Source organism: Orycteropus afer, unplaced genomic scaffold (assembly GCF_000298275.1).
Source record: "Orycteropus afer afer isolate SDZICR_OR568_19922 unplaced genomic scaffold, OryAfe1.0 scaffold00600, whole genome shotgun sequence".
In the NCBI taxonomy this organism is placed as follows: Eukaryota; Metazoa; Chordata; class Mammalia; order Tubulidentata; family Orycteropodidae; genus Orycteropus; species Orycteropus afer.
Genome location: NW_006922187.1, coordinates 232,667 through 252,272, shown reverse-complemented (window position 1 = coordinate 252,272; position 19,606 = coordinate 232,667). Strand labels below are relative to the sequence as shown.

The following is a 19,606-nucleotide window of genomic DNA, read 5'->3' as shown; positions in this document are numbered from 1 at the left end:
GAGTTATATATATACATATATGTGTATGTAAGGAGCTCCAGTGGTGCAGTGCCTGTGCAGAAGGAAGATGAAGCAATCTACTTCTGTAAAGATTTACAGCCTTGGAAATCCAGTTGGGGTCACTATGAATCAGAATTGACTCAATGACAGTGGGTGGGTATATGTATGTATGTGTGTGTGTATGTTAACTATCCATGATGTAACTCCTTTTTAAATGTGATTATACTATTAGTGATTAAACACAAAAGTGGCATACAGCATTTTTGCAGGCTGAGATGAATTGGATTACAAAATTTTTAGTTGATGCAAGGTACTAAGATTTTTACTATATACCACATTTTCTAGAAAGAAAACATTCTATATGTGGTAGCTAAAGTTGTGTGTCTACTTGACAAGGCCATGGTATTGAGTGGCTGGGCAGCTGGATGTAATTATTCCTCACAGTGAAGATTATGATCACCTCCATTCTGTAATCTGCTGTAAGCAGCTAAGTAGCTGCCTTTGGGGTGTTCTCTGTTTATAGTCTATAAGGAGAAACTTTGCGAAAGGTCTCAAGCTTTTGACACATCTGGATCCTGTATTTGGCCCTCTTCATCTCAGTGGTCAACCACATTGCCTTTGGGATTGTTCCTGGACTTTTGCTAGTAGTCTGCCATGTGCCTGTTGATCTTGGGATTGTGCCTCTCTACTTGCCGACTCTGAGTTCATCAGCCTTAGCGGTTAGCAGCTGCCTGAGTTACAAGAAGCCTCCAGCTCCAATGAGCCTGAAATGAGAGGCAGAGCTGAAACCCAAGGTTGAGGGCCTTTTACCCAGCTCCTGGAACTGGCACTTTGAACTTGGACTTCTAGCCTCCTAAACTGTAAGAAAATAAATAAATCCCTGTTTGTTAAAGCCATCCACTTATAGTATTTCTGTGACAGCAGCACTAGAGAACCAAAACACCATATATTCTACAACAAAGAAAATGAGTCCATGAACTTAGTTGTTTCAACAATCAATGTAAAATTCTGTTGATTTCCCACAAAGAAAAAGTGATTTTTACCAATTTTGCTTTAAAAGGCTCATACTTCAATTTTGATGCTTGTTTCATAGTAAATGCTATAATTACAAATGAATAAATGAAAAGATGTCATAAAATAAAATCTAATGATCAGAAAACAAACATTACTACAAATTACTATATTTTATTCACAGCTAGATATTCATCTCTAACATGTTATAATTAAAAACATTTCTTTCTACTCTTTGTTCCTACAAATTCTTCAGTGATTTTATCACAATCAAGCTGCCAAACAATATCTACTTCCATATATAATAAGGATAATAAGTTGTGATAGTTGGAGCTGTGTATCAACTTGGCTGGATCCCAGTTCTGTGTGGTTGTTCCCATGATGGGATCAGATGACTGTATTCTGAGCGACCAATCTGCCCAAGGGGAGTTTCCCTAGGGGTGTGGCCTGCTTCCAGGATATCCAGGGACATCCTGGGAAGAGAGACATTCTTCTGTGGATTGGGACACTGGTGTGCTGACTACAACCTTCTGTGAGTGAGCAGCCCACCGCTCGGCCTGGAGATCTTGGATTTGTCTTTCATTGGAGTCAACAACCAGTGTACTGCCTGCCAGCCTTGAATTTCTCAGCCCCCTGTGGTTGCGGAAGCTAAGGCTGCCTTCAGCCTGATGTTTCCTCCAGGGACTTTGGACTTGCCAGCTTCTATACGTTTGTGAGCCATTTTCCTAAGATAAATTTCTCTCTCTCTCTTCCTCTATATATAAGCTTTGCTGGTTTTTGTTTCTCTAGAGAACCCAGTCTAACACAAAGTCAAATCTTTCTTAGATCATTGTTGTACATTGAAGGTTTTTGAGTCTCTTTAGGAATGAAAATGAGTGTTCTGTTGTGCAGTTTGTGATCACTAAAGTTAGAAATATGCATAAAGCAATCTCAATATTGGGAAATATGCATTGTATTTTATCTTCTATTATGAAATTATAGGAACTCTGGTGGTGTAGCGCCTAAGGCATTTGACTGCTAACCAGAAAGCTGGCGGTTCAAACCCACCAGCCACTCCTCAGAAGAAAGATTGGGCAGTCTAGTTCTACAGTGATACCACCTCGGAAACCCAACGATGGGTTGCTATGAGTCGGATCTGACTTGACAGCAGTGGTTTGGTTTGGTTTGGTTATTATGAAATCATACATAGCTACATGAGTAAAATTTGTCTTGCCTGAATCTGTAAACTTAGTTCTCATATAAAAAATTGTTGCACTTCTCCATAAGATTTGTATTTAAGTCATTAGGATAAGGCTTCACTAATTTCTTGGATGCTCTTCATGTTCTTCATGGGGTAGGTCAACATTATTTAAGATGGAAAATCTATTTGAAAGAACTTCATACACTTTTGTTCTTTTCATGCCAGATTCAAGTGTGTCAAGATGGTGTAGTATATAAACCAAACCAAACTCACTGCTGACAAGTTGATTGTGACTCATAGCAACCCCTCCTTGCGTTTACGAGGCAGTATCACTAAGGAACTAGATTGCCCAATCTTCCTTCCAAGGAATGGCTGATGGGTTTGAACCGCCAGCCTTCTGGTGAGCAGTCAAATACCTTAGGCACTACGCCACCAGAGCTCCCGGTGTAGTATATGGTTATGTGAAATTGATCTCTGAAACTCAATGATACATCTGGAGCATTCTTGTCATTTACTTGTTTCTTTCTAATACTTTTGATATGTTAAACTGCTTGACAATCTGTTGTTGTTGTTGTTGTTAGGTGCCATCGAGTCAGTTCCAACTCATAGCAACCCTATGTACAACAGAACGAAACACTGCTCAGTCCTGTGCCAGACTCACAATCATTGCTGTACCTGAGCCCATTGTTGCAGCCACTGTGTCAATCCATCTCCTTGAGGGTCTTCCCCTTTATTGCTTACCTTCCACTTTGTTGTTGTTGTTGTTAAGTGCCATCAAGTCAGACCCAACTCATAGCGACCCCTCCTTGGGTTTCCGAGGCAGTATCACTATGGAAGTAGATTGCCCCATCTTCCTTCCAAGGAGTGGCTGGTGGGTTTGAATCACCAGCCTTCTGGTTAGCAGTCAAGTGCCTTAGCCACTATGCTACCAGAGCTCCCTCCTTCCACTTTACGGAGCATGACATCCTTCTCCAGGGAATGGTCCCTTGGCATTATTTGTTTTGTTGTGCTTCCAAATTTCTCAAAATCTTCTCTTAAATTATGTAAATACTCTGTTAATGACTGGTGGAGATCAGTGCATGTCTTTAAATTCACTTCTGAATCTTGGATAGCTTGGCTTGTTCAATGAAAATGCTGCAAGCATTATTCCACATAGCCAACATAATATATACTCCAATGTTTACATTTTGTTAGTAATATTTTCAGCTTCTCTTTTGATATCTCATTTCTGTGTCTGATCTTCAGCAATATTTTCTGAGGCATCTGCAATCTGAGTGTATGATTTCAGGATTGCACTCATTGCTACAGCATGTGCTTCCCAATATGTATTAGAAAGGTATTTTAATAATCATAGTGGCTAAGACACTTGCCTGCTAACCAGACAGCTGGCGGTTCAAACCCACCAGCCACTCCTCGGAAGGAAGGTTGGGCAATCCTACTTCCATAGTGATACTGCCTCGGAAACCCAAGGAGAGGTCACTGAGTCGGGGCCGACTGGACGGCACATAACAACAACGACAACAGATATTTTTAAGAACTGCCCGTTGGTGAGTAGAGGCAACAAAAAACATGTAGAATAATTGAACATTAGAAAAAATATCAGCTGCTTCCAGACAACAATCTACTGCACTATGTCCTACAAAATTGAGTGGATGCACAGTACGTGGTATGAAAATGGCATATTTCTTACGTTCTAACATATTTTGTAGCATGGCTTCATAATGCCCTGACATATTGGCAGTATTGTCATAGGATTGGCCTCTGCTCTTAGAAAAATCAATTTTGCAAACTTCACATAAATGGTGAAACACTTAATTTTCAATTTCTTCACCAGTATGACTTTTTAAGCTAGTAAATCACTCTACAGGTTTTCCATCTGTTGGAGATAATGTATCTTAAAACATACTTAGTTGACCTGTATGTGATAGATCTGGAGTGGAATCTACAGACAAGCTGAAAATATTCAGCTATACTTGTTTCACTGAAAACAGTTATCAAACTTTATCACTTATTAAGTTTACTATTTCTTCAGACGTTCTTTTACACACATATAATGGGTTGCCCCTTCCTTTGGTACAATATTTTGAGATGTGACCTGCTAAAAATGGATCAAACTGAGCAAGAAGTTCAAGTAAAGCCCTAAAATTTCCATTTAGTGGGGACTCAAACACTTCATTTCTTCCTTAGAAAGATAGTCCACATTCAGTGATTGTTATAATGACAGCAACAAAACGTTGCAAAACACCTCCCCCCACAAAAAAATTACTGACATTCTTCAGTAATCTGTGTTTCCAGTTCATGAGCTAAGCCAAAACCATGTCTTCAGTTTAAATAAGACAACATACAATTTCTGTGAACTGTTTTCATATTTATCAATCATATTCAAGTTGCACCAATTGCTAAATCCATTCATAGCAAATTGAGAATTAAATTATTTAGAACTGAATAGTTTGCAAACAAAGCAATACACAGAGCTGACTGATGGAGAATACAGTAGCCACCCCTCTTAAAATTTTCACCATTAACTTTGTAACCTAGAGATATATTCTGGCTGCAGAACTGTGTTTACCATCCAAAAATTTTCAACGTGACTTTTCAAATGGTCCACTGTGATGTTGATAATCACTTGGCCCTCTTTCAATATAATAATTTACATCATTAGAGGAAAAATTATTTCACAAAGCAGAATCTGTATTTCTGTTATTTGTGTGGTCTGCAAATGCAGCAATTTCAGATTCTAAAATAGTTTCACTTTCTACACCAGTATTCACTTTTTTTTTTTCACTACAGCAAGGAATGGATATAGAATTTGGAAAAAATTCTGTTATATTTGTACTGCTATTAGTAATTTCAGCCCTAGCACTACTAGTACAATGATTTGCACCCATTAAACTCCAGTGTTCCATGGAATAAGTCTCTTCTGAGCCATTACATTTTAAAAAAGAAGTTAATTTTGGAATTGTCTTTAGGGATTCACAAATTCTTTTCTTTTTATTTTCAGTAAGTTTTTGCTTTTATGCACCACTTAATTGTTCTCTTTTCATTTTACCTGTAATTAAAATTATGTTGTTGTTGTTGTTATGTGCTTTGCGGTCGGACCGACTCATAGCGACCCCTTCTCGGGTTCCGAGGCAGTATCACTATGGAAGGAGATTGCCCAACCTTTCTTCTGAGGAGTGGCTGGTGGGTTTGAACCACTAGCTTTCTGGTTAGCAGTCAAGTGCCTTAGGCACTATGTTACCAGAGCTCCCAATTAAAATTATGTCACATTTTCATTTTAGTTCTACCACAGCAAATAAATTTGAATAACTGAAAATAAATAAAACTTATAAAACAAGTATAATTTATCAAAATTTTTATCACATTTTATAAAAATTTATCATTGAAAATTAGCAAATTGAAAAATAATTTTGAACATATAATTTTGTTCATCAAGTCTGAGATAGTCAAAAGAAATAGTACGTACTTAAAAGGCAATGTGAAATAATTTCATTCATCATATTTGTTGGGAGGTCCTTGGCAGATCTCTGTGAGTATTTTCTTGAAATAATACTTAATAACTTGTGCATTCACTTTCTGTCCTTTGATGCTGTGTCTTCATAGTGGTTCATTGGACTACTGCTGATACCCTATGGGGTTATGGCAAAGAGAATGACACAAATCTGAAGAGCTTTGATTTGCCTTGCACAGAACCAGATACATTATAAGTCATGTGATTACAGTGCCACTGGCACATTCTTAGGTCGTCCATGAAAAAGAGCTGAATGTCAGACCGCATTGGTCTGAAATGAAAAGAAAAATATAATTGTTATCATATACATATGTTATTAGTTTCATTTAGTGCTCTGCCAGTTCCCTTCCACTGCAATGCTGCTTTTCCTTGTGTCCTGTCTGCTTGGCATCTATGGGTCTTTGCTTTGGGCAACTGTTTTGTTGGTGCCCTAAACATTTACCTTCCTTACTGGGTAATTCGTCCCTGGTAAGGACATTAGGAGATGAACTAAGTTTGCAAGCATGTCTTAACATAAGGAAAAGGCTTCAGGATACTGGGAGAGGGTGGGGAAAGAAACTAGAAGCATGACTTGAAGGAAACTGAAGAGGGGGTGGTGGGGGGGAGGGACTACAAAAACCAAGGCTTAGATGGTGGAAACAAGTAGGCTAAAGATAAGGTCCCAGAGCACCAGTCCTAAGGGTGGGAAGAGAAAGCAAAAACATCGGATCTTTCAAGAGGAAGAGGACTGCTCAAAGGGCGAAAAAAACAGGAATAAGGGACCTTCCAACGGGCAGGAACAAAGAAGGAACCCTAAGCCAAAGACTACAGTAAAGATACGGGTGGGTGGGTCAGCATCGATGGAAAGAGATATCCAAAGTGTTTGTGTGAATCTGTGGCTGAGGATGATGCAGTTTGGGTTTTTGGTGGTTTCATAGAAAGCATTGGGATTTAGACTTCCGTTTGGGAAAATAGATTTCAGACTCCAGGTAATTTCAGCCTGACAGTTTGGTAGATTTCAGACAGGGTTCAGTGGGGACAGGTGGTCAATCTAAATTGGAAGAAAAATCCAGTCTGGGTTGGGAATTAATTTCAACCGGTTTAGGGTGATTTCATTGAGGGCTGGAGGAATTCAGGGTCCTAATGTCTAGTTGGGGGATGAATTTATGTTGGTTTTGAGGAACATTTCAGGCAGCGTTGTGGGTGAATTTCCGTGGAATCTTGGTGCATTTCAGGCGGGGTTGGAGGTGGAGTACAGTAGCTACTGAGTGAATTCCATTTAGAATTGGGTGCATTTCGGGTCGCACTGGGCTGAGCAAGTACGGGAGGGGGAATCCAGATGCGGTTCTGAGATTCACGGGTGGGAGGGGGAGGGAACCACCGTCTGCGCTGGGAAGGATCCAGACAGCTTGGGGTATTTCGGGGAGGCTCGGAGTGGGCCGAGAGACACTCAGCATTGCGAGCAGCGCTTCGCTCCAGCCCCTCCCGCTCCCGAGGGAACCTGTTGCTGGAGACATGTGCGGGCGGGGGGACGACGGAGGGCCCTTCCTCGCCTCTGGCTGAGCCTCACGGCAACCCTTTCACTCTAGAGACTCTCGGCAGGGTGGCCTCTCCCTTCGTTGTTTTTATTTAAAAAAAAACAGAACAACAACAAATACCCTCTCTGGTAGACATCGAGCCTTATCGTGGCTCGTGTAGCTTCCGGGAGTGGAGGCGCGGCCCAGAGAGCCGGGGGAGGAGAAAGAGAAGGGGGAGGAGGAGGGAAGGAGGAGGCCAACATGGCGGCGCGCAGGGCTGGGCCGGGTCGCTGCCGTGTCTGAGCGCCCCACCGCACTAGCTCGGCTCGCGGCGCCCACGCCTGCACCCAACCTGGCCCTGCGGCTGCGGAACACGCAGGGCAGGAGCGCAGGGGCTTGCCCGGGCGCGGGAACAGCGCGGAGGTAGCGCCGCGCGGCCCGCCAGGCCGGGAACCCGCAGCTTCGCCGCTTGCACCGGTGCAGCCCGGAGGCCTGAACCATGGAATCGGAGGAGGAGCAGCACATGACCACGCTGCTGTGCATGGGTTTCTCGGACCCCGCCACCATCCGCAAGGCCCTGCGCCTGGCCAAGAACGACATCAATGAGGCCGTGGCGCTGCTCACCAACGAGCGGCCCGGCCTGGACTACGGCGGCTACGAGCCTATGGACAGCGGCGGCGGCCCCAGCCCCGGGCCTGGCGGGGGCCCAAGGGGCGACAGCGGAGGCGACAGCGGTAGCGGCCCCTCCCGCGGCGGGAACACCGGAGGCGGGGGCGGCTTCGACCCCCCGCCTGCCTACCACGAGGTGGTGGACGCGGAGGTGAGGAGAGACCCTTACGGGGAAAGTCCTCTTGGTATATATAGTTCGTGGGGAGGGAACACCCCCCACTGGGCTTGGAGTGGCAATAGAGCACTGGGAGGGGGTCGTAATGGGAGCAGGTGTGCACAGAGAGAGAAGAGTACCTGGTTCCAGTTACAGTCGGGTGGGGGGGAGGTCATGTGAGGAGAAGACAACCACTCGGTCCCCCACGGAAGACAAGGTCTCAGTGGGAGTTAAGGATGGCTAGCATGGCCGCGCTGCCAGGTGGGGAGAGGGAGGGTCTCTTAAGCCCGGAACTGAGCACGCTCGGGGAGCTGGCTGAGGGGTCAGAGTTGGGGGTATGGAGCTGGAGATGTAGGAAGACAGAAACATTAGCATGGAGTGTGTTGATGTAGGGGACGCATGTTATCAGGGTGTCTGGTAGGGAATAGCAGGAGAGTAGGCTTAGGTCGCAGACTCGTGGCACTAGGTTTCGCTGAAGGATTAGGGAGGCGCCAGGTTCAGAGTCAGAAGTGGGATGGGCCAGCCAGAGTGGTGGCCTCTGCTGAAGTTAAGAGGGGCATTGCTAGGAACGGGGCTTGGTTGTTAGCCAAGGATTAGAAAGAGGGGAGATTGGGTCCGGTTTGCAATAGGAGGGTCTGGGCAGGGGCCAGCAATGGGAATTGATAAAAGGTAGGGGAAGAAGCTCAACTGCAGTAGTCTGGTTTTGGGGAGCCAGCCTTTAACAAGGTCATATGTTAAAGGGGTGGGGATTGGACTGGGAGAAATTAGGGGCAGGAACCTGGAGCAGAGGAGGGACTGGCCAGTGATGGGGATTGACATTGGAGGATGAAGCTGTGACTAAGACTAGGTAAGGAATTGGTGGTGGTAATTAAGGATAGGAATGAAGGAAATCTAGACAGGGGAGAAGGATTAAATTGGTACTGGGGGTGATACTCCCAGGGAACCAGAACAATATCAGAGATAATAGAAAGTGAACAAGGAGTCTGTTGAGAAAGGGTGATCTCAGCTTAATGGCTTTGTTCAGATCTCTAGTCTAGGTGGAGAACGGTAGGCTTGTTTAGTTTGGGATGTGTGCAAAGAACATGGGGAAGAAAACTGACTTTTACTACAATAATAAAGATCAACTAGAAGCAGTAGTGCTTGTGACTAATTACTTTGCAGAAAAAATGGCAGCTCATGGCAGGAAATTTGGTCAGATTCATTGGCTAGAGCCATTAGAGCAGCTTGGCCTGATCACAGAGGAGCACAGATGTCAGATTAGTGGGTTTGTGTTTTTGAATAGATGTGTGAATTTGAATAATTCTCGATGAAGCTAACCTTTCTGAAAGGATTTTTTAGAATTATATACTTTTGCAGCAGTTGCACTGGCAAAAATAGCTTGAGAAAGGTGTCACTTCAAAATAAGTTACCTTCTGTCACAAGATTTCATTTGTCTCCAGAATTTTGCATACTTGGTAGATTACTGTTATCTAGTAATTGAGGTGTACTGTTATCTTGCATAGGGAAGTAAAGTTTTTTATTCCTGGTTTGGGATTTTTTTTTTTTTTAATTTAAATTCCAACATAATTAAGTAACTGTATTCTGGGTGGTACAAATGGTTAAAGTGCTTGGCTGATCATTGAAAGATTGAAGATTCAGATCCACCCAGAGACTCCTCAGAAGAAAGGCCTGATGATTGACTTCTGAAAAATTTGCCACTAAAAACCTTATGGAGCACACTTCTCTTCTGACACACATGGCATCACCGTGAGTTGGAATTGACTCAGTGGCAAATGGATACGTATATATATTTGAATCACTTTAAGAAATGAGCTGCTGCTCCTTTCCAATCCCTATCACTCCTCCCCTTGCTCCTTCTTTTGACCCAGTTTTGAAATCAAGAAGAAAGCCATTGCTTTTTCCAAAGATGCTTGTATAACTCTACAAAGCTCAGCGTATCTTTATTACATGAGCAATTTCATCCTTTTTCTTTTTTTTTCCTTTTATCACACCTTTAATTTCTTACCAGCCACTCCTCAGAGGGAAGGTTGGGCAATCTACTTCTGTAGTGATACCGCCCTGGAAACCCAAGGAGGGGTCACTATGAGTTGGGGCCGACTCAACAGCACATAACAACAACAACAACAATTTCTTACGATTGAAAAAACAAATTATAATTTTCAGGGCTAATATTAATGTTAGTTTATTGCCTGTACATTTAAGTACTGTACAAAGAATTGTACATTCTTTTGACAAGAATGGTAGGTTGAGGAGTTTGCTTTCAGGTAAACCCAGACAGACTGTAGTTTTTTGAAGTGTGTCATGCCTTCATTCATTTCCTCTTGACCTGTGGATTTGGCCTAGGACGGGTTGCACTGTTTACTTTTCACAGTGACTGAGGCTGGTGGTGTCTGAGGCTGCCTTATCCCATGAAGCATATTGGCAGAAATGCAGTCAGGTAGTTTCCTGACAGAAAGGAGCCTGATGAGGATGTGTGTAAAAAAAAAAAAAACACGGCACAACAGCATCAAACCTCCTGTTTAACTTCGTAAAGAGGAGACAGAATCACCAACAACAGTACCAGCCCAGTGTTGGTTTTCTGAGAATGAGGTCGAACATACCTCTCTCCAACCTTTTTACCAGTTCTCACGTCAGCTGTCCCTGCCATAACACTCTTTACTTCTCTGCTGGGATCTATATTTCGTTGCAGTGGCTACACAGAACTCACAGATCGTACGCACAGTTACAGGGTTTATTAGGGAAGTAACAGGTTGTAATTTGGGATCAGCATCAGGAAACATGTAGGCAAAGTATGCTTTTGGTGCAGGACAACTCTTCTTGGCCTCTTAAGGACAAGCTCCTCTCAGTCTCCTGAGGACAGATGCTTCTCACAGCCCGCACTTGGTCCTACCCTGCTTGGGCAAGTGTTAGATAACTCTTTAGCTCTGGAGGTAAGTGCCCAGAGGCACCCTACTCTGCCAGGAAGCCGCCTACCTGAAGGCATTCAGTACTCTCACTCTGTGGGTTGACACATCCAGTGTAGCTGCCTTGCTCCATGGGCTGGTAAGCCCACCACGCCATCTTGTACCGGTCTCCTGGTTCTAATGCCACTGTTTCTCTGCCACCGAGTCTTATTCTCTTGCATCTTATCCTGTATTACAGCTCTTTGTCTCCTGGGCCTAGGAGGTTTCAGTGCAGGGACCTTTGGTCCAAAGGATACCCTCCTCCCAGTTCTTCTTTCTTCATGGTAGTGAGGTCCCCTTTTGCTCTGAGATTGGCTCTCTTTTTAAGCCTAGCAGGATGGCAAAAGTGCCTAGGGCACTTTACTGCTAACCAGAAGGCTGGTGGTTCAAACCAACCAGCCACTCCTCGGAAGGAAGGTTGGGCAGTCTACTACCATAGTGATACCGCCTCAGAAACCCAAGGAGGGGTTGCTGTGAGTTGGGTCTGACTTGACGGCACATAATGATAACAACAACATACTTTCTTTTCATGGTCCCACCCCCACAGGAGTTCCATGCACCTTATTTGCTTTCTTAGGCTGTCTGATTCCCTTGGTGGGGTATGAACACCTTACTTGCATAGTGCCACTCAGTCATTGTGAAAATACAAGATCATGAATGTCTAAAAGGGGCCAAAGTAAGTAACTCACTGCACCGCAGTATTTAGCCCAGAGTTTCCTCCATGGTTTAAAAAATCTTGCTTGTCACCTGTGCAGCTGATTAGTCATCCTTGCTGTGGACAATGGGAAACAGATTTTTTATCTTGGGAAATAGAGACAGGTCCTAATTATTATTGAGCATTTACAGTGTGTCAAGCACTGTATTAGATGCTTTATACATTTTTTAAAAAAATCCTCATTGAGATAAGTAATAGCATCATGATTTTAGGGATAAAATTAGTGTCAGAGTCTGACTTTGGATCAAGGTCTCCCTGACTTCAAACTGCTGCTTTGTGCTTCACTCTACTCATGGTTTTAGGAGCATATTTGTTTGGTAGCAATATGAATATGAAGGAAAAATAAAGAGGAAAGAGGTGAAATTTGAGGCTACTGCACAAGTGTAGGACTGTTATTGTGAGCACTGAATCAAGGGTGTAGGAGTAGGGTAATAGGTAGAATGAAAGGTGACTCATAGATTTTTAAAGCAGAAGACTTGAGACTTCAATAATGTGTTCAGCACCCTTGTTTTACAAATGCAGCTTTTCAGACTCCAAAGGAAGTGGCTTGTTCAAACAATCAGTTAATGGAAGAAATGGGGTTGAAACTCAGGCTCTCTTGCTGAAAGTCCACTGTTCTTTCTCCCTGCCGGCTGGCTGCCTGCCTTTCAAAGTGAAAGGAGTAGGGCACGATAGTGGGTTAGAGGGGATGAAGAAATGAGAAATCAAAAAAAAAAAAAAAAACACTGGGTGAAGGTTTTCAACTATTGTATAAGTTACCCTTTTTGTATCTGAAAAAACATTATCTTATTTTAAATTCTCTAAATTTCTATTTGCTGCATAGGAAATTTCTGTTTGTGTCCCCTAAAAATGTTTGGAAATAAACAGATTAAAATCAAATGGGTTAAAAAAGGAAAAAATGATTAAGTTTGTTTAATACTTGCCATTTTGGAACAAGAATGATCCTCTCATTCTGTAAACACTCAGCACCTTCTCTGTCTGTCCCAGGCGCTGGGAATATAGTGGTGAACAGGCATGGGCATTATATTCTAGTGGATCTTAGTCCAAGACTCTCATTTTACAAGAAGTGACTTCCCAAGGTCATGTAGCTAGTTAGGTAAATCAGTTTAGTAATTTAGGGCCCTGCTGTAATTAGAATTTGGTTTGAAAATTAAAATTTGCAAACTGAAAGTTGTTGGTTTCTGGTTCAGTAGAAATAAGGATAATACAGATAAAAAGTTCCAGATACCTAACACCACACAAAACTGCAGAGACATCCACCTTTTTAATATCCTCTGGTGATATAAAGGTTTTGCTCTGCAGAAAAGTTGTATTTGGTTGTTATTAGTATTGTTGTTGGATGTAGACTTTCAAGAGCTATCCAGTTTTGATTTGAACAGCATTATTTCAGAACTCTTCTATGGAAGATAAGAGTCTGTTCTATTAAAGAGAGTGAGAATCTCACAGCTACTCTAAATATCTTATCCTGATGTTCAATGCGGCCGCTGTCAGAATTCTTCAGTGTTCCTTATGCCAGTGGTCACTACTAAGTATACTTGCCTGTGGTCTGTTCTGCACAGAGATCTGGCAGAGTTGGTCCTTCAAGAATTGTGATCCCATCCAGGGTTTCAGTGAAAATCAGAACCAGGTACCATTATGGACATTTTATAAAATTTAACAGTTATGAAATGCATCTGACTCATCCTCTTTTTCTTTTGTCTTTACAAAATATTAAAATGGAATTTTTTGTACAGTAAGTTTCATACTAACTGAGGAATTACTTTTTAGCTTTCTAGTCTGTGATATTAAATATTCCCAAGTGACATTTACTACTGTCATCTAACAAATACTGTGAACTTCATGGGTTTTTTTTTCCCTGTTTTAATGTAGACATTCCTTTTGGAGGGTACTTTGTTAGAAGTATTTGGAAGAATCATTGCATTTTTTTTTAATCATTGCATTTTTTTGATGTTGAGAGCTCTGGTTGCATGGTGCCTAAGGCATCTGACTGCTAACCAGAAGGCTAGGGGTTTCAAACCCAGCAGCCACTCATCGGAAGGAAGATTGGGCAATCTGCTTCCGTAGTGATACTGCCTCGGAAACCCAAGGAGGGGTTGCTATGAGTCAGATCTGACTCGATGACAGTGAGTTTAGAAATTGGTCTTGCTGTAATATACCTAAGCGGTTCAAACCCACCAGCCACTCTTCGGAAGGAAGATTGGGCAATCTGCTTCTGTAGAGAAACCCAAGGATGGGTTGCTATGAGTCAAATCAGCTTGACAACAGTGAGTTTCGTTTTGGTTTGGTAGTTATCTAAATCACATCAAAATCATATTAATTTGTATTTATTTCTCCCCCTTTTTTGCACAGTAGGTGATAGTTAAAAATGTATAAAAATTGTAAAATCGTCAATGTTTATATTAAGGTTTGTATAAAATTTATGCCATATCCCCCTTCCCCCAACACAACATTCCTAATACACTTGTTGTTGTTGTTGTTGTTATGTGCCGTCGAGTCAGGTGTGGAGTAAATACCAAATAAGTGGCTTTTAGTTAACTATTAGTGATTTGAATAAATGGCCTGTAGTTGTTCCTGATTTACTGTGATTTGTTAAGCTAAAAACATAAAATGAAACAATCTCATTTAAAGACGGTAGAGTAGAAATTAAGATAATTTCAAAAATTAATTGAAAGTAGATGGAGTTAAAATGGTGACTCTGAAATCAGCATAGCCTAAATTTTGAAATAAGAATTTCTTTATAATTCAATATATTCTTCTCCTTTGGGAACTAGGCCTATGAGTTCATCTAACGGTTGGATTCTCACCTTGTAATTACCTGGCTGTTTGTTGTTAGAATGATTATAATTTGGCATGAAAGAAGTACCTTTTGTGTGTCTGTGAGTGTATGGTTGTAGTGAAATCATACCAGGTAGTGACAGTTTTATACAGCATAATAATACTGTTAGTTTAATTTTTGAAACCAATTAGGGTTAGAAAACTAAATGTGGTAATGTTTAACAGTGTGAGGAAAGAGTTTGAACCCTAATGCAACCTAAATAGCATATACTCAGTGTACTATATATTTTTGTGCTTATACAATGTTTATTTTATAAAAGTTTTTTTTTTAAAAAAACCCAGTTTTAATAATAACTATGGTATTTAGAAAGATGTAGTAGAATGTACTTTACATATCTGGAGGTCTGTTTTCCAGGAAATATTTCAAACTTGGCATACCAGAAAGGAAATAAACACAGAAATGCGTAAGATTGAACTATTTCAAAAAAACCTCATAAAATTAATGCCCCAAAGTGCATGTGTTTCACTCCTGTGTGTTTTAAAAAACACAGCTCTCATAAGTTTTAATATTAGATATCCTAGCACATTAGAAGGGGTTTTTAGTAGTCCAAACAAGAGGTGACGAGCTGCTGGAGGTAAACACATTTGGTAGTGAGAAGTGACAGCTAGCAGCTCTGTGGTAGAGGAAGCGACAGGAAAACTTTAAAAGCGGACTCAACCAAAAGAGGCTTGCCAGTTTGTCAAGGGTGATTTGAAACAGCTTTGTGTACTTCCTAACCATTGAGAGGATGACTGTATTGTTTAATGATGTCACACTCAAGAAAAGGTTTCAGTACTCACTAGCTAAGAAAGGTCAGAACATGTAATGCATTTTAATTTTAGCAAGGTTTTAGTTTTCTTTAAAGGAAGAAAAGAAGATTGAGCACATAAAGCAGCTTTGGATAAATTATGAAGGTACTATTAAGACAGTTGTGCTTTGGTTTCAAAAGAGTAAAACAGTGTTTTTTCTCACCTTCTAGGGAGTTTTAGTTTCTTTTTTAAACTTGTACTTCTCATTCTTGTTATTATCATAGGCATTTTTATAGGTCAGTATTATATTTTTCAATTACAATTGAATTATAAAAATTTTTTGTTAAGCTCATGTTGGTAGTGAACAAAAGAAATACTCACTGCCATCGAGCTGGTCCCAACTCATAGCAGCCCCTCCTTTGGTTTCCCAGACGGTATCTCTACGGAAATAGATTGCCCAGCCTTCCTTCCAAGGAGTAGCTTGTGGCTTTGAACTGCCAGCCTTCTGGTTAGCAGTCAGATGCCTGAGGCACTATGGCACTACAGGTCCCTTATTGGTAGTAGATGATATTATTATTTATTGTTGATAATCTCTGTGGTGAGTTTTTGGCAAAATATTTTATAACCATTTTGTTTCCATGATGTGTTTATGGGTTCACTTCTCTCTTTAACCCTGAGGAGCCTGGCTCGCCTCTTATCATCGGTGCCTTGATTTTCACTTCATGGTATGTGTGTGTTGTATACTGTGTAAGGAAAGTAGAAACTATTGTTTTAGAGATGAGTACCTAAAGCTGGTGAGTTTGAACCGCCAGCCTTCTGGTTAGCAGTCAAATCCTCAGGCACTACGCCACCGGAGCTCCTACCTAAAGCTAGTTAAGGGAATATATAACTGTAGATTTGATTTCTTTTTTATATTTTGAAAAAAAGAGCCTACACAGTTAAGCTGAAATTTTACTGTGATAATCTTTCCAGAAATTAAAAATGTTTCAGCTGTGATGGTCTATAGAACCTCTTTGCAGGGTAGGGCTGAGTTCCCTTTTAGAATAATATCTTAAGTGCCCACTAAGTCTTCCCATTTCTAAAGATAAGCTTTGTTGTTCAGGCACATAGCTTGCTTTCCTGGGTATCTAGCCAGTTATTTGTGTTGTGAAATTTGACATTATTTGATCACTTTTACAGTGTGTTTATATTAGAAACATTTTTAAAACACTGACTTAGTAAACAACTTGATACTTACATTCTTAATCAGTAGACTTCCCAGTGGTTTCTGAAATTAAATTTTTTTTCAGAAAGACTTGTTGGTTGGGCATTTTTCTTGCCAAATCTTCAATTTCTGCCTAGTGTGCTTTCAGAACCTGGCTTTTCATTAACAGCTCAGCATTTCTTTGGCTTGTTGTTTTGTTTCTTTTAATTTATCCTTTCTGTGTTGTCAGTTTGGGGTTGAAAATTGACTTTCTCTCTGAAATGTACATTTGGAAATGTACAGTGAAGGAATTTATTGTCAATTTAAAATATATTTTAGATTCTTGAAAATATGAAGGTTTTGCATGCTGTGAATGGCATTACCATTGTCAGTTGTCTACATTACCCTGGGCTGCTTTTGCATTCTTACTGACTGACCTGCTAATTCCAACCTATCCCCACTGTTCAGCTCTGGTTTTATTCTTTTCCCTTTTCTTACTGTTTCTCTGTGCCACTTACACTAGCACCAGAGTGATCTCTCTAAAATGCAAATATTAATCATGGATAACCCTGCTCCATAATGTTTGCAGGTTCCTCATCTCCTATATATAAAATCTAATCTTTTCTTTGAAAGTCTCCAGGTTTCTGTCTGTCTGGTCTTATCTCCTACTTTCCTGTTTCCTTGCTCTCTCTTGCAATTTTTTTACTGTTGTTAGGTGCCATCAAGTTGGCTCTGACTTAAAGCAACCCTTTGTACAACAGAATGAAACACTGCCTGGTCCTGCACCATCCTTACAATCCCTGCAATACCTGAGCCCATCATTGCAACCACAGTATCAATCCATCTTGTTGAGGGCCTTTCCCTTTTTTGTTGACCCTCCACTTTACCAACCATGATATCTTTCTCCAGGGAATGGTCCCTTCTGACACCATGACCAAAGTAGGTGAGCCCAAGTCTGGCCATTCTCGCTTCTAAGGAGCATTCTAGCTGCACTTCTCAGGACAGATTTGTCCATTCTTCTGGCAGTCCACGGCATTTTCAATATTCTTCAACACCATAATTCAGAGGTATCAACTCTTCCTCTGTCTTCCTGATTCATTCTCCAGCTTTCACATGCTTATGAGGCTATTGAAAATACCATGGCTTGGGTTAGACACACCTTGGTCTTCAAAGTGACATCTTTGCTCTTCAACTCTTTAAAGATGTCTTTTGTAGAGATTTGCCCAGTGCAATATGATGTCTGATTTCTTGGCTGTTCTTTCCATGGGTGTTCATTGTGGATCCAAGGAAAATGAAATTCTTGACAACTTCAATTGTGATACTGCTTATTGGTCCAGTTGTGAAGATTTTTGTTTTCTTTATGTTGAAGTGGGAGCTCTGGTGGTGGAGTGCCTAAGGCATTTGACTGCTAACCTGAATGCTGGTGGTTCAAACCCACCAGCCCACTCCTTGGAAGGAAGATTGGGCAATCTACTTCCGTGAGATACTGCTTCGGAAACCCAAGGAGGGGTCGCTACGAGTCGGAAAATGACTCGACAGCAGTGAGTTTGGTTTTGGTTTGGTTTATGTTGAAGTATAATCCCTACTGTAGACTCTAGTCTTTAATGTTCATCAGTAAGTGCTTCAAGTCATCTTCACTTTCAGCAAGCAAGGTTGTGTCATCTGCATATCGCAGGTTGTTAATGAGTCGTCCTCCAACCCTGATGCCGTGTTCCTCTTCATATAGTCTAGCATCTCAGATTATTTGCTCAACATACAGATTGAATAAGAATGGTGAAAGGATACAACCCTGACGCACACCCTTTCCTGACTTTAAACTGTGCAGTGTCCCCTTCTGTTCAAACAATAACCTACTTGTATGTTTACATATTCCTCATTAGCACAATGAAGTTTTCTGGAATTCCCACACTTCTCAATGTTGTCTATAATTTATTATGATCCACACAGTTAAAAGACTCTGCAGAGTCAATAAAACACAAGGAAGCATCTTTCTGGTATCTTACAGTTTGTTGTTGTTATGTGCCGTTGAGTCAGACCCGGCTCATAGTGACCCCTCCTTGGGCTTTTGAGGAGGTATCACTATGGAAGTAGATTGCCCAACCTTCTTTCTGAGGAGTGGCTGGTAGGTTTGAACCACCAGCCTTCTGGTTAGCAGTCAAGTGCCTTAGGCACTACGCTACTAGAGCTCCATCTTACAGTTTAGGTGCCATCTATTTCTAAACTCTCACTTCCGCCTGCTTTCCGCAACATTTGATCTGCCTGGCTAACTCCAATTCATTCTTCATGGTTTCCTCAAATGTCATTTCTCTTTAAGGGACACTTGTCTTCCACCACCACTTTCTCCTATTGCATATTGTATATATACTAATTAAAGCGTGGTCTTACAGTTTTTTGAAAAAATGTTTGCATATGCCTGTCTCTCTTCCCATTAGCCTTGAGGCTCAGGACTATTTCTTTTTATTATCTCTGTCCATAGTACCTCTGGCTCTCAATAGTATTTGACTGGATTTAGGATGCCTAAATGGATGTTTGGAAAGAAAATCTTAAATAAAAACAGTATTTAAAACAGTATTGAACCAGGAGTTTGGGAGACTTTACAGTCTGTTCAGGAACTGTTGCTAGCCAACTGTATATTATTAGGCAAATTGCCTCTTGGAGCCTCAGTTATCTCATCTAGAAAATAGGGGTTTGGGACTAGATCTGTGGTTATTTTTTTTTAATTCATTGACCCTTTCAAGGAACTAAAAGCCCTGGGGCCCTCAGAAAATAGCACATATAAATACGTACACTGAATTTTTAGAATAAACTGGTATGAAAATATTAAGATTATCTTTGGGTGATGGGACTATGATTATCTTTCTATTTTTCTGAACTTTTCTGATTTTCTTTAATGAACTTTTTTTTTTAATCTATTTGTTTATTTATTTATAGTATGGTATGGGTGAAAGTTTACAGAGCAAATTAGTTTCCCACTCAACAATTCATACACATTTTATTTTGTGACATTCATTGCAGTCCCTACAATGTAACGGCCCTGCTAAAACGACAAGGAGGCCACATGTTCTGACCTCCTCTAACCCTACAAGGGGAAGGCAGGATTACCAGCAGTAACCCAAGGCCTATTACTGCAAGGCCAGACATGCTGCCTCCCTCCAGCCCTTTCACCAACCGTTCCTCCCAA

General features: G+C 41.2%; 1 protein-coding gene across 1 annotated transcript in view; it reads left to right on the top strand.

Moving 5' to 3' along the window:
* The first annotated feature begins 7,697 nt into the window (after window positions 1-7,697).
* USP24 (ubiquitin specific peptidase 24) overlaps window positions 7,698-19,606 on the top strand; it is a 201,450-nt gene continuing 189,541 nt past the window's right edge. Inside the window, exon 1 of the mRNA XM_007956287.2 lies at window positions 7,698-8,018. Within this exon, the coding sequence (XP_007954478.1) occupies window positions 7,698-8,018 (321 nt within the window). The remainder of the gene's footprint in view (window positions 8,019-19,606) is intronic.